Raw genomic sequence first — 15,723 nt, 5'->3', positions numbered from 1 at the left:
GCCCAGACACTCAGTCACCGTGAACTCTGCTCTCCTCGGTTGGATTAATTCTGATATAATAACTGTTGGTTGATTTATCGGTGAAGCAGCAGAACATTTTCCACAGACAGTTTTTCTGCCTGTTGGCTTGTTTTAACCAGTTTTCTGCCTTCGGCTGATTCTACCAGCAGACACTGAAAGGACTCTGATAGTTCAGTAAATGTTTATTTTCTTAACGGTGCTGCTTTTAATGCGCTTTACATGCAGCTTTAGTGTCAGATATAATGTGTGCCATGCTCTCCAGATGTTGGTGGAGTTTATTTCTGGGCAGAGAAGAGAGTTAGCATCCAGTAAATATTAGCTTTAATGTGAATTAGCGATGCTAACCGAGCTAGCTGCTCAGTCGTAGCCTGATTAAAGCTAATGTAGCATTAAGCTAATGATGTTTGTGTTGAGTTTCATGTAAACAGCTGAAGTGTGTTGTGTAACTGTAATGTGGTACATTTAGTTAATAAAACTGTCAGTGGAGATGCTGGTTCACATTAATGTAACATTTAGAAAACCTAAATGTGATTAAAACAGTGAGGTTAAGGTTCTGTGTTGTCAGTAGTCCTGAATATCTGCTGAGTCTCTGAAGTTAAACTGGAGAAAACAGTAAATCTTCTCTCTAATGCTTAACATTGTTTAATGACTGATTGTTGTAGTACTTATTCCTGCAGTGTAGATTGGGAAAATAAATTCCCAGAATATGACCAAAGTAATGATGTACACTACAGTTATTGCATTTAAATTGCAGCACAGATAAGCTGAAGAATAAAATCCTCTCCTCTAAAGCTAAAGCGACGACAGACCTTTCTGTCTTTCAGTGCTTGGAAAACTATATGAAATAGGAAATCTTTCCAGGGTCACTTTAAAGTGAACCTCTGCTGTTGATGCTGATACTGTGATGTCTGTCTTCATCTCAGGTGTCTCATGTTCACTGTGAGGATCTTCTGAGTGACGCCAACAGAAGGAAAACCTCATCTGGTTGTGAAGAAGGAGGCTGAATGGACGACATCCTCAGTGAACCACTTCCTGTTTAACTTTCACTTACAGAAGGACTCAAGGACCAAGTCTCAGCAGTTTATTATTCTCTGTTCTTAGTATTCACAGGTTCCATTTATCACCTTTAACTTCATCTCTGCTGTTTTAGCAGAAATACAATATAAAAAGTCCATGTTATTTATAGCAGATATGCAGCATTAAAACATTCAGAGCAGGAGCTTCATTATTACCTTTATTGCACATTTAAAAACTACATCATTTAACAATTGTGAACTGTAAAGATGTGTAAACACATGAAATAAATGGATGAAATTAATAGTGTTGCTGACAGTGAAGTGTAAACACTGAACAGTCACAAGACAAGTTGTATTCTGCAGAGAGGAGCTGAATCTGCAGCATTATTGTTATTACTGGAAGGATGAGGAGGACATCAGTGCTGCTCTTCCTCACAGTGATGAAGGAGAAAAGACTCTTCAGACAACCACAGCTGGATGTTCATGTTCTCTGGAGCTCTCAGTCCATCAGAGCAGATGTTCTCAATGATCAGTCCAACTGCTGGAACATTAAATATCAGAGTGAACACAGCAGCATTAATGGAACACAATAGAGTGTTGTGTTTTGTCATATTTTTTAATCTTATGGAAATGTTTGTTTTCCTGATTGAGGCCAAATAACATTTTACTGCCTTAGATGGACAATAAAGTTTATTCTTTTTATTGTAATGTATCATTAGCATTAGCATGAGCTCCACACAGTTATCTGACCATACGCTGTTGTAGAGAAAAAAATGTGAAGCAAAGAACAGAGATATTAACTCTGAACTGAACTGTTCTTCATTCACTGAACTGAGAGATCAACATTCATCAGTAACAGAGTTCTGTGGAGGAACGTTAATGTAGATTCCTTTCTATCTGCTGATCATTGACGAACTGCACCTCGAGACAGCAGTTATTGATCTGTTATGATTGAACCGTGAAGATTGATCAGCTGTGACCTGCAGGACACTTAGCTACAGCTAACACTTAACTAGTTTATGACACTGACTAACCTGATTTAGCGTTAGTGTGAACAAAAAGTTAAGAAACGTAACTTGAGATTTACAGAACAACATTAAAACAGGATGTTAGAACATGTTAATATCAGAGATTACAGTCTGATGTTAACTTACAGTAACTTCAGCGACAGTAACGTAGGTCACTGCTTTATATGTGATGTTGTCCAGTTGTGGAGAAGAGTACAACTAGTAACAAAGATGAGTTTAACACTCACCTGTACAGTTTAGCTCGACTTTTGGAGGATAACGTTGTTAGCAGCAGTGTCAGTAAACAGCAGATCCGGTAAATGTGGGAGAGACAGAGAGTCCTCGGCTCTCAGTCAGTCTGACCAATCATTGCTCTCTGGCTCCGCCCTTGTTGACGTCACTGGCTCCAAAAATCCAAGATGTCAACCAGGAAGTAGCAAAATCTGGACTTCATTTTCTCAGTGCAGAAACCAACGGGTGACGTCACGGTGGCTACGTCCATCTTTATATAAAGTCTATGTTACAGACATGTACACCACTTACTGGCAACAGTACTCTGATGGCAGTAACCTCTTTTAATAGGATAATGTTCCCAGCCACACCACGAAACTTGATCAGAAGTTGTTTCAGGAAGATGATAAAGAGGTCAAGAAGTCAACTTGGCCTCCAAATTCCTCAGTCTGCCATGGGATGTACCAGAAAAACAAGTAAAATCTGCAGAAGTCCCACCTCACATCTTCAAGGACATAAAGGATCTGCTGCTGACATTTTGGTTCCTGATATCACAGCACACCTTCAGAGGTTTATGTCTCACTGGACCTCATCAGTTTTTGGCAACATTAAGGGAACTAAACCAATATTAAAGAGGTGGTTTTAATGTTTACTGCAGCCAACCAAACGTTCAAAGAACCCTAAAAAATATTGTAATTAAGCATTCAAGTTGTTCTTGTGTGCATGGACATGTGAGTGAGGTAGGGTTATAATAATAATAACCAGGTTTGTTACAGTTCTTTAGAATAAAACCTCAGTCTGTACAGACACGCAGCTCCATCCCCAGCCTGAGTCTTCAGTCTCTTTGATCTTAGGATCAGTTCACTGCTGTTAATAAGGCCGGAAGTTTGGGCTTGTCGGGACATGCCATGTGCCATGGGACATGTCGGGAGCAAAACGCATTCCCATCAGCACCTGCTGCCGGATTTTTTTTCTCAATGGATTTACGTGGAGGTGCATGCGTAAGAGAGAGAGTATGTGTGACAGTATTATTGGGCGGAAATGGTGGGCGTGCTGCAGCATCTATGTATGAAAAGCATGTGCCAGAGCGCAGAGAGCCACAAGAAGCAGTTTTACGCACAGCAACACTTGTCATTCTTGGTAAGTAACACTGAGTGCGTGTGGCTGTTTAGTAGCTACTGAATGTGTAGTATACTGTAGTATGATATCTGAATTAACATGCTTTTAATTCCGCATTACATTTATGTGCGTAGTAGTGTTACCAAAATGGGTCTAAAAACTTGTCAAATGTAACCAAACCCTTTTTTGCAGTAAATTAATAATATAAACAGGTTTTTATTGCGGGTGCTGTTTTTACAGAGTTACGGGTTTTCCACAGAATCAATATATTCTCTGTCACTCGTCATCTCTCCCCACAGGTGCATATTTGTCCCTCTAAAAGACGACATGTTGCTGCTGAGGACTGTAGCTCCCTGCTTGCTGCTGTCTTTCCTCGGGCAGCAGGTCTCTCTCTGCTCCGGTGCGCGATCAGCGGACAAGCAGACCGGCAAAGCGCAGCGGAGCGACAACAACGGCGCAGCGTCCGGCCGAGGGAAGTTCTCCACCAGGGACAAGATGCAGTGCACGTGGAGCGCGACAGTCGTAGGGGATGCGGTGAAGCTGCCGGTCAGGTGCGAGAACCTGGAGGCGCGCATCAAAGGCGGGGTCACAGATCTGCAATGTGAGTACAACGCCAAACCGGCGACGTGTCCCGGTTACCTGTCCGACCCCCGGGGCTTCTGGAAGCAGGTGGCCCGCGCGTTCAAGAGGCTCCAGAGTAAAGTGTGCAGGGACGAGCGCGCGCTGGTGAGGGCCGGGATGTGCAAGCGCGCTCCAAAGGACGCGCACTTCAAGCTGGACATATCAACCTCCGTGGTCGCCGCTCAGTCCGGAGGACCGGAGCCTGCCCCGCCGCGGCCACCCCGCCCCACCCTCCCCACCACCACCGGCAACGGCACCGGGCCCACATCCTGCACGAAGCGCGCGGACCACCACAAAACGGCCGTAGAGTACTGCAGCAGCTCGTGGGCGAGTGTGTGTTCCTTCTTCCTGTCTATGCTCCAAAGCGAGGACTGCTAGCGGACATGTGGACACATCAGACTGAAAGCAGGACTTAGTGTCTGTTAAACTGTGGTGACACAGCAAAGGTCCACACATCATTTTTAATCAGTAATAATCAGAGATTCTCTCCTCAGTGTGCATTTTCTAGCCGTGAACAGAATGATTTTCAGTTTTCACAGTCACCAGTATTAGGGCGAGTATTGTTAAAACGGGACACCTGGCAAACTGGGACAGTGAACAGACACACAACTGTTTCAGGTAGGTTGTTGTATTTTCATTCTGTGGTCATTCAAAGACAATAAAATGTTGACATGGCTTATCTTCCTAAATTTCTCTTATTTTTTTTATGTCAAAATATATAGTGGTCATTTTGCCATCTGTAGAAAAATGGTTTCAGGAAATTGTGTTTCAGATGGTGTCCTCAATTGTGTGTTTGATTTTCTTAACCTTGTCTTCTTGTATATTGTAGTAAGTGTGTTTTTGTTTAGAGAATTGTATTAAGTTGTGAGAAGGAGCTTTGGAATGATTCTGTAAATGTGTCCCATTTTACCAATACTCACACTACATGTTCAATATTACTCAGGTGTGTTTATTTATCAGGGGTTTGTCTGAATGTGACTCAGCAAATCTGAACTGAAGCTATTGATAATTTTCTTTTAAACACAGTAATTTATCAGCACTAGAGGGAAGTAACACTTTCTCAAGCACTGTGTTAACAGTTTTTGAGCTGCTTATACTTCACTTGAGCATATCGGTTCTATTTTATCTGTTTTTCAGCAGTAATAATGTAGACTGTCTTCCACTATGTGTATCTGACAGCTGCAGTTGCTGCTCAGAAGATTTCTTTTTAGATTAATACATCAATTCAAAATACATGATCAAATTATAAAATGACTTACTGAAACACAGTGAGGTAGACTTAACTAGCTCCAGGTGCAAATGTCATTCTTAAAGTAGCTTGTTGCTAAATTCTCCATACATTTTGCTCAGATAAATTTGATTTTGAACATTTAATTTTGACTATTCAAATTTACAATTGATAGACATTGAAGCAAAAAAAAAAATGGGTAAAACTAAAGATACACAAGTGAACAATTTTATGTGATCTGGACAACTTTGAACTGTATCAGCTAGTTTTAATTCTTAGATGTGAGAAGAGTACTAATATTAACACTGTAAATAGTACACATCTTGATGCTTTTACTTGTGAAGGAGTATTTCAAGATTACACTACAACTATTATTCCACTGATGTGTATTACACAGAGCTGATTATCATGCAGAGTGGTATATCCTCTACCTCTAGTCATTTATCAGTCAGTCACCAAAAGCACCATTGCAGTTAGGCATCACAAATAAATATTTTCTATTTTTACTGTGTTGTTTGTTGCCTTGAACAATATGAAATATCACTGCTCCTACTGGATGATCCATATGTTTCTGTATATGAAAATATAGCAAAGCAAAAATCTTCATTTTATTAGATTGAGCCTTAAGCTCTTATTTCATTCTAACAACCTGTTTCTAATACAAATCTGCTTGTTACTGGAGACTCCCTGACTTCTTTAATGTGCAGAACACACACACATCTGTTGTTTTTGGCTGCTGTGTCCAGACAAACTTTAGGCTTAATTGTGATTTCTGCCTCTTAAGGACTGTTGAAGGTTTCCACTATGTTATTATCCAGACCAAAACAGGTTAGACCCCATGTGAGGATAGACTTTTTTTTGACAGATTAAATTTTTTTTGAATTACATCACGGCCCTCCCATTGACGTGCCCTCAGGTTAAAGCACCACAAACTCATGAAAGGCTCGTTCTCAAGCACACAAATGGGGCGATTATATATGGCATCCAAATATAAGGCTTGTTCCTCCGGTTTCCTGCAGCAGTCTCTAATTACATTGTCAGTGACGTTAGCCAGCTGCATTGGCAGGAGCTTTTTCTATATAGGAAAATGAAAAGTAAAGACTGCCGTGATCCAGCTGTGTGTGCTCCTCATGTGTATGAGCAATGTGTGTGTGTTATACATGTAATCCCTGAACAAGTGCAACCCCAGATGTGGATTTATATGCTTTGCTGTCTGCTCTTGACCTCCATCACCTCTGACCTGCTCTTTGCTCCCTCAGACAGACACTTAAAAAGCCAACTGGAGAGTGATTTCCACCCTTTAACTGAAGTCCGCTCACTTTGATGGCACAAATGGGATGTTTGTAGACATTTTGTTTTACCGACTCCTTCTTGGCAGCTCAAGGACACATTCCAGCAGCACCATACAGCAAAGCAGGAAGCAGTTGGAGGTCAAGGGTGAAAAAGGAAATGAGAATACCATGTAAACGTCTGTGCCGTGCAGAAGAGCCACCTCCCCCCTGCCACTACCTTTACTCATTATGTGGCTTCATTGCTTTTATCTCTGGGGATTAATAGAAGATACCTCAGCAGGAAGATCCACCCAAGGATCAGTTCAGACAAAGAGTAATAGAACTGCAGCATAATGAAATAAATCACATGCAGGATGTGCTTTCAAACAACATTCTTCATTAAAAAATAGAACTTTGCAGGGTTTTATCTTCTCGAATATGAGAAATGTGGCTTCTTTATATCTTTTACACCATTGTAAAGAAAATACCTTTAAGTTAAAAGTGATATCGAAGGGCACCATGGATTAATAGAAAAGTGATTGATAGATCAACTCAAATAAGATGACTATCACAGACATCGTACTCTGACCATTCTTATTGCTGTCACTATCAGTAGAAGTGGAAATATCATTACTGCACATTTACTTTTGGTTTGATCTGTTTGCTTTTTTGCAAGTTTTTTGCAGTATGTCATTCTTTTCTTTTCCCTGCCTTCATACATTGTATCACAACTTATTATTGTCACAACTGGGAAATTTTGGTCTAAATTTTAGTCTTTTTGCATCAATAACTAAAAATAAACTGTCAGAATAAGGAATGCAGTAACTAAAAAGTCCCAAAACTGATTCGAACAGATGCTAGTAAAGATTTTGAAATAGAGTTTGTGTGTCTGTGGTTGTTCCTGTGAGAAATACTAACATCAATGTGTAAAAGTTTTATTTTTCTCTGTCTACATACACATAACAGCTAATCCAGCTCTTGCTGTTGTTTTAAGTCATTAAATTCAGTTGGGTGTAGTTGTGGGGTGACTTCCAGTCTATAATGCAACACTTTCTTTCACACACTGAAAGGTCAACAGGCCTGATAAAAAAAAAAAATCTTTAACACACATCTGTGCAGATACTGGATGGTAGGATTAGTGTTATATTTGCTCATAGCAGTTGGGGGTGTGTGCGTAGTTTCCTCCCTCTGTCATTAAAAGGTGATTTCAGTGGAATTTGCTTGTAGGGACTGCCAAATGTACTGTATGTACACACATTTGTGCACACAGACTACACACTCATTCACAAACACAAGATTAAAAGCCATCAGCATCGATCACGCAGATTCTGCTTTTTGTATGACATAATGATTGTGATTTCTGTCCCTGGCAGTTTTTAGAAAGTGTTGGTGTTGTAGAAGAATGACTGACACCTACAGACCAGGGGTCCGTTTCACGAAGCAGGTTTAGTGAAAACTCTGAGTTTGTTAACCCTGAAATGAGGGAAACTCAGAGTTTTCCACTTCACAAAGGGAGGTAACTCAAACCAGAGACAGAGGGGTAACTCTAGCCTGTTTCACAAAGAGGGGTAACTTAAGCTCTCGGTCAGTTACCGTAGTAACAGACTCTATGAATCTAACCTGGTCGGGACCAGGTTTTTCTCAGTAAACCTCGAGTTTCTCTCAGTCTCCGCCCTCTTTCAGCCACACGCTATTTGATTTCCTCATTCATTCAGTCATCAGGCGAGTTTTGGTGAAGTCTAGTTCTGCCATCTGTAAATGTCATGTCCTTTTATTAACGATCCAGTAGATGAAGGAGCAGCATTACTGCTCAGAGAATTAAATATTCGTCAGGAGATTGTTATCAGACCGCGCATAGATGTTCTCGCATTTCTCGACAAGTATCTTTAGAGCAGTACCGTTTCACATCACAGTCCATAATCTACATACAACCTAATCCGTCGGTGAAACAGGCTCACTGCAGGATGAGAGCCTGGGTGGAGATGATCATAGACCTGCTGAAAGCCTGTTTCCAGTGTCTACATCACCTCAGGGTGACTCCTGAGAGGCCTATGATATTATTGTGGCATGTGTTGTTCTTCATAATATTACCACTATTAGAGGAGAGCAACACTCTGCCCTACAAACTGAAGACCCAGATGATGACCTCATCCACCTGCAGCTATCCAGGACAGCAGAGCAGTCAGAGACACCATATGCAATAATCACTGCAGAGTTTAAGTCTCCATCATCACCACCACAGCAGTCAAATAAACACATGATACACATTTCATTATGTCTTCTTTATTTCCTACAAATAAAAGAGCTAGTTCATAAAACCACCCTCACCAACCGCCTGATTAAGAACCTGCCCAACTGTTGCGTGGTCCATCAGGATGACTTCTTCAAGTCATCACTGCTTTGGACATGGACACCATGATGAGTACGATCTACGCGTGGCTGGAGAACCCGGTGAAGTTTGAGAAGTCTCATGGCGTTAATAACACCCTGGACACAGAGATCGTCCTGAAGTCCGACCACAAGGAGGAGGAGGAGACTCACATCCTCATTGTGGAGGGCTTCCTGCTTTACACCTACAGGCCTTTGATCGACGTGCTAAACCAACGTCACTTTATTTCCATCCCATATGAAGAATGCAAAAAGAGGAGGTGCTCTAGGAACTACATGGTGCCAGACCCCCCCGGCCTGTTTGATGGCCACGTCTGGCCCATGTACCTGCAACACAAGAACATATATATACATGCATATATATATATATATATATATATATATATATATATATATATATATATATATATATATATATATATATATATATATATATATATATATATATAGTTGGCTGAGTAGAAGTCTTTGTTAGTTTAAATAGGCTTAATTATTTAACAGAACATGATATGGATGCAGACATTTAGGCTGTGTGTGGGATAAAACCACTGCACAGTCAAACAGCCACTTAATATTTAAGCTACTTTACAATGTAAAACATGATCAAAATGAGGAAGCTCCATGAGATTATGCTGACTTCTTACCTGTTTTAAAAATGTTTTTATATTTCATCTTAAGCTTCTCCCCTGCAGGATTGCACCTAAATGAAATAACTTAATAGTCTACTATTCAAACAGTTTTCCTGTAATATTATTGTGATTTAAACTTACACATTGACCCGGGCAGCAATGTTCTCCCACACCGTCTCCCTCTCTTTTGCAGCTGCAGGTGTTGCACTTCTTTCTAAAAACGTGTTCACACTCACTATAGAAGCGCATTAAGATTTTCAATTCAAGTGGGGTGAAAAACGCAGCCCTCCGCTTCCCTGTTGCCATGGTGACTCGTCGAATCGGCGCTCCATTGATGCTGGCTTTTCAGAGTTGTGGTGTACGTGCTTAACTCCGGGTGAAACTACTCCGAGTTGATTTAACCAACTCAAATCAGTTGTTCTGGAACCGAAAACTCAGAGTTTTCTATCTCAGAGTAGATCAACTCAGAGTTCAGGGTTAAACTCAGAGTTTGTTGAACCTGCTTCGTGAAACGAACCCCTGTTCAACAGTTTATGACCTTCGTTTGTCAGCTGTCAGAAACCACTCATGTAGTTTCAGAATTTTTAATTTCCTGTTAAATTACACATGGGGCAATGACATATATATTAAAACTTGTGTAGATTAATATAGAATAAATCTACTAAACTTAGCATTTAGTCGCAATTGTCACATTTTGTTTTGCTGTGAGTACTACTTCTTAGCATCACAATGTAAGATCTCTCAACCATCCATAGTGATGCACAAAGTATTTAAAGTTTGAGCACCTGCCAAAGCTTCCTTCAAGTCCGTTAGGTACTAAACAAACAGAAGCTCTCTTTCCCAGACTTTGTGTTCTCCTGACAACTCATGAATAGATCTGAAATGTAAAATTGGTGAAGTTCCCCTCTAATTACATGTTGTACAGTTTTCAGTGTTAGGTAAGCCTCTACTACACCCCGGGAGCCCTGTCAAGACAAATACTTTCAAACTGTCACTAACCTCTATTATGTATTAATGAGATGAAGAAGTCCCTGAAGGAAACTCATTATTGTCAATAATCATCAACCCCTCTGAGTCACATTTAGGTATGTGTGTCCTTTTCCTTTTCATGTCTATTACAATGGCTTCGTGTCGCGTCTTGTTTCTTTCTCTCACTGAGGCAGGTAGTGCAGACATTTAACAAACTAAACAAACACCTGTGAAAGCATCAACCTTTTACTCAGTCACTCAAAGTATTGAAACAGCATTTTCAAAAAGCACTTTGAGGTTTAACAACATTACCATTTCCGTTTCAGTCAAATCTACGCCTAAAGACACAAAAGCATGAATACACAAGCGACTCCATTATGAATGAAACAGGTGCAAATGTTTTCCTAAGCCTAAGTTTATCTTTTCAATACTGGCATACCTCTCCTAAGCATTTATAGTTCAAGACTTCAGTATCAAAGCTGGAACTCCATGTTAAATTTAGGACGCAACAATAGAAAAAAAAAATCAGATTTGCTATATGTGAAATGAGTTGCTACAGTTAAGGGAGAGAAGAAAAAATGATAAAAATAATGAAACACAATCCAATGTTTTGACATCATGGCTGTTCGAGGCTCAAGGACACTGAGTTACAAACAGCTGGAGACAGTAGATCAACTACTTCATGTTTCAATTTGATGTTTTCTCCATTCGCTTCAGACCACGCTCTCTTAAACAGGCTTTTCCTACAAAGTAATGTGTTACTGATTTTTCACATCCTAGAGGCCAAAGGAGGTAAAATGACCAAGTTATTCACAAGAATAACAGAAAACACAATTAACACAGTGTTCTGGCTATTTTTATCTTCCACTTTATTTATAATTTAGAGTAAATCAAAGGAAGATGCCCACCCTGGGCCTATTTTCTTTTAAAACAGATTTATTTTGATATCATTTGGCTGTTTTCCACTGCAGGAACTTACAGGTTGTTTTAGGCCCAAACTTTTGTATGTGTTCAGATTGTAGGAACTGCCCTCTAGGAACATCTTTCAGCGTCACTTTTTTGGGAAGAAAAAGTACCAATTCCAGGGTCCGTCCTTCTGACATATAAAGCTCTGAACAACCAATCTCCATCATATCTTAAAGACCTGATAGTACCATATTATCCTAGCAGAACTCTTCGCTCTCAGACTGCAGGCTTACTTGTTGTTCCTAGAATCTCTAAAAGTAGAATGGGAGGCAGAGCCTTCAGTTATCAGGCACCTCTCCTGTGGAACCAGCTCCCAGTTTGGGTTCTGGAGGCGGACACCCTCTCTATTTTTAAGACCAGGCTTAAAACCTTCCTTTTTGACAAAGCTTATAGTTAGGACTGACTGGGGGACCCTGAGGGGGTGAGCTGGTGTTTTCATTTGCACAACTGACTTCCCCTCTTGACGTCCCTTTAGTTTGCCCCTAGTTATGCTGCTATAGGCCTAGGCTGCTGGGGAACCTCTCTGGATGCACTGAGCCCTTCTCTAACTACCTATGTATTTACTATATATACCATTATTGCATTACATTCACTCTGTTTCTTTCTGTGTCCTTTCTCCGAGTGTCCCTGGTCCCAGAGCTGGATGCTTCAGATCTGTGGTTGTTCTCCCACCAACTGGCCTAATCTCCATCTGTGGGATTCAATTCAATTTTCAATTCAATTTTATTTATATAGCGCCAATTACAGTCAAATTGTCTCGAGACGCTTTACAGAACCCATATGCCTGACCCCCAAAGCAAGCCAAAAGGCGACAGTGGATGCTGCTGCTGACCTTCCTCCAGTCCACTGCTTCCAGCTGCCCATTTCCACCAATCTAATCTGCATCACCCTCACTATACTTGATTTGCTCATCTACTTACAGTTTGAATTTTACTACCAGCTGTATATGTAGTATATTTAATGCCAGAGCTGTACATCATAGCAGTAAACTATAATTAGTTTCCATGTTAGTTGTACTTTGTGTGTATCATCTGTCTTATCATGCATGTATTATACTGTGTGTTTTATGGTCCTTGTGTCCCCCCCACCTCTCTATCTCTATCCCTCTACCTCTATCCCTCTATCTGTATCCCTCTATCTCTACCTCTACCCCTCTATCTCTATCTCTCTACCTCTTCTGTCCCTCTCAACCCACCCGGCCAGCAGCAGATGGGTCCCCCCACATTAGAGCCGGGTTCTGCTCGAGGTTTTTTTCCCTGTTAAAAGGGTGTTTTCCTGCCACTGTCTCCTTAGGGCTGCTCTGGGGGTTCAGGCATATGGGTTCTGTAAAGCATCTTGAGACAATTTGACTGTAATTGGTGCTATATAAATAAAATTGAATTGAATTGAATTGAATTCTGAATGGCCCTGACAATTTGCTGTGCTGGTCTCCATGCTGATTGATAAACTTGATTTCTTTCATCTCAAACATCGACATCAATAATTGTAACAAACCATTCATCGTTCTATTTCATATGTGCTCATCAAACCAGAGTTACATCCAGTAACTAGTATTTGTTGTTGCTAATGCACAGTTAACGTTACAGTCGAAGCTGATTGATCAACACTGCAATGGAAACAGAAAGGGTTAAAGGGCTGATCAGGGGGCTGTTCCTGAAAAATGTTTGTACTACCTCTTCCCTCACTTGAGTTTCTGCTTTGGAAAGCCACCTAATATGATATGTACCAAAAGCAAAACAAGTTTTTCAAGAACAAAGTACAAAAAACATGCATTTGTAAACATATTTTATATAACTTTGTTAATTATAAAACTAAACCCAAAATGAATTTCTTCAAATTTTGCTTCAAATGTTCAGTTAGAGTCAAGAATGAACTGATTTGGCGATCAAAAGTCAAGGTCATTGTCACCTCTCAAAACAAATTTTTGGCAATGATTTAAGAATTCATTTTTTAATTTTGACCACATTTCACAGAAATGTCTATCTAAAAGGTCAAAGGTCAAGTCTACACAGACACGGATGTAAAATGTGACGGGCTGATTTGATAAAGGCATTCAGCTGTAAATTGGTAATTCTAGTTTCACTCATATTATGATTTGTCAAGCATTTTGCAATATCTACTCAAGAACAGTGGGAGCTACTGGAATAATAAAAATCCAGTGGAAACTGGAACTTGCTCTGAATATGCTCTGACATTCAAGTAATGCCAGAGCATGCCTTCAAAAATTCTCCAGCAGATTACTCTAAAATCTACAGATTTATGGTCACGATTTTATGTCAGGTCAGGAAAGCAGCTGAAAAATATCTGCCTCCTGCTTTTTCATAGAAAGCAACACTTGGTGGTGTTAAAAGAAAATTCTGGGTTACTCAAGACGGAGAGATGTTGCTAAATTTTGGTAAACACAAATGTATGAATGTAGTGAAAGATTTGGGTGTTATTCTTTGTCATTTTGTGCATTACTAAATCAGGCTGTTACAGACTGAATTTGGGGATATTTTTTGGATGAATCGTGGATGTATCACCTTTTTCTATGTATAGCAGCCTGTGAGTTTGGCACCATAGAGCTTTTGATGTGTATCAGTGTTGTTTACTTTTGTCATTATGGTACACTCAGCATGTTAACACATTTCATAGATTCATAGACAGGCATTTAAATGTTAAACAGATGCATGCATCACAATTTCATGGGATTAGGTTTGTTGTTTCTCCACTCATTCATTCAATTTTTCATTTTTCATTAGTTATCAAGAAATTGAAGGAATATGTCTCATCTGTAAATCTCTCCCAAGCAGAACACTGCACATAATCACAAACGCACTGTCTTCAGTATGAAGCATAGTGGTGGCAGCATCATAATGTGGGGATGCTCCTCATCAGCAGGATACCTGGAAGGCTGGTAAAGGTGGAGCTTAAAATGAAAGCAGCAAACTATAGGGAAATAGTGTAGGACAACCTGATGTAATTGGGAGATGATTTGTTTTCCATCAAGACAGCGATCTAAATCATACAACCAAAGCTTCACAGAAATAGGTAAAAGACAGAACTCAGACCTTCATGCAACTTAGAATTTAAATAATGCTTATGCTGCACCTTATGTGACTGACTTTAATATAATCTTATAAATGTAGAGCTGCAATTAAAACTTCTTTTCATAGTAGGTTGTACTGGTGTTGATGATGCAGATTACTTTTTGATTATTAGTTATTCATGTAATCCATAAAATGTCAGGAAGTAGTTGCCAGTTGTTCAGCTTACTATCACATTTGACAATAAGGCAACAGATTTTATATTTGTTAAATTATAAAATTCAGTCATGACAATTATTTGACTCATTTCAGGTCCGCATTACTGTAAGAACACCAGGCGCTACAGAGCACGGAATCGGCATGAACTGTGTTTGTTTGGTTGCACGTTCAGACAACAGTTATTACTGTGCATCATAAAGTTTTATTCACTGCTTTTCTTCTCTCATTGAGTCACTGTGAATGGGAACTGCTACTGGTGGTTCACAGAGCCAATGTGGTGATGGAGAGGAGGGGCTGCATGTCAGGAGGGAAAAATAACATCAACGCTCCATTAAGTACCCAAGATCTGACCTACAAAGCTGACTGAACACATGGCCACCCACAGGCTCGCACACCCAAAAACACGCAAGGCAGCGAGGTGGGAGGAGTCGGAGGTATTGTTCTTCCTGTGGCTCGAGGTGGTCTGACCCCACACCCTGCTGTTCGGACCTCGTTATTGGCTGCCGGTTTCTGTGGCAACGATCAACTGCAAACCCTTCCACAAAAAGAATAACAGAAAGTAATGTAACAAGACCTGAGATGACCCCTCCTTTAATCCGACACACACGCACACACACACACACTCATGTACAAAGAAAAACATCCTTTGAAATAATTTTCCTGGTAACAGTAACTGGAAGCTGTTGATTTAGTTAAAGGTCATGACAGAGCTACAATAAGCAACCGTCCAAATCCTTTGGAACAGCGAATGCAAAGAACACAACAGTGAAGATCGTAACCTTTTCATGAAGCCTCGTCACCAATGAATAACCTGCAAAGCATTACAGTAGTGGGAGCTTCATATATCAGGTTACTAAAGTTAAAAGTAAAATAAAAAGTTGCCCATTTTATCCATTTTTTTTTTTATGATTAACTTCTCAGTCTTTTTGTAATTTGGATGTAAAGGCCCTTAAAACTCCCATAAACTGTATCCTTTTTTCCTACATAGGAAGAAGTAATCAGACCTTTTATT

The 15,723-nt window shown here is 40.1% G+C and overlaps 1 protein-coding gene and 1 pseudogene across 1 annotated transcript; both read left to right on the top strand.

Annotated features, from left to right (window-relative positions):
- Window positions 1–3,260: 3,260 nt before the first annotated feature.
- On the top strand, window positions 3,261–5,749 carry fgfbp1b (fibroblast growth factor binding protein 1b). The gene is made up of 2 exons (XM_023291929.3): window positions 3,261–3,415; window positions 3,694–5,749. The coding sequence occupies exon 2, from the start codon at window positions 3,722–3,724 to the stop codon at window positions 4,391–4,393; it is 672 nt and encodes a 223-aa protein (XP_023147697.2). The 5' UTR covers window positions 3,261–3,415; window positions 3,694–3,721; the 3' UTR covers window positions 4,394–5,749.
- Window positions 5,750–8,372: 2,623 nt separating this feature from the next.
- On the top strand, window positions 8,373–15,264 carry LOC111583014 (nicotinamide riboside kinase 2-like; annotated as a pseudogene).
- Window positions 15,265–15,723: the final 459 nt, after the last annotated feature.

The sequence above is a fragment of the Amphiprion ocellaris genome, chromosome 4 (genome assembly GCF_022539595.1).
Source record: "Amphiprion ocellaris isolate individual 3 ecotype Okinawa chromosome 4, ASM2253959v1, whole genome shotgun sequence".
NCBI lineage: Eukaryota > Metazoa > Chordata > Actinopteri > Pomacentridae > Amphiprion > Amphiprion ocellaris.
Note: the sequence above shows the minus strand (reverse complement) of the source record. Positions and strands in the feature narration are given on the sequence as shown.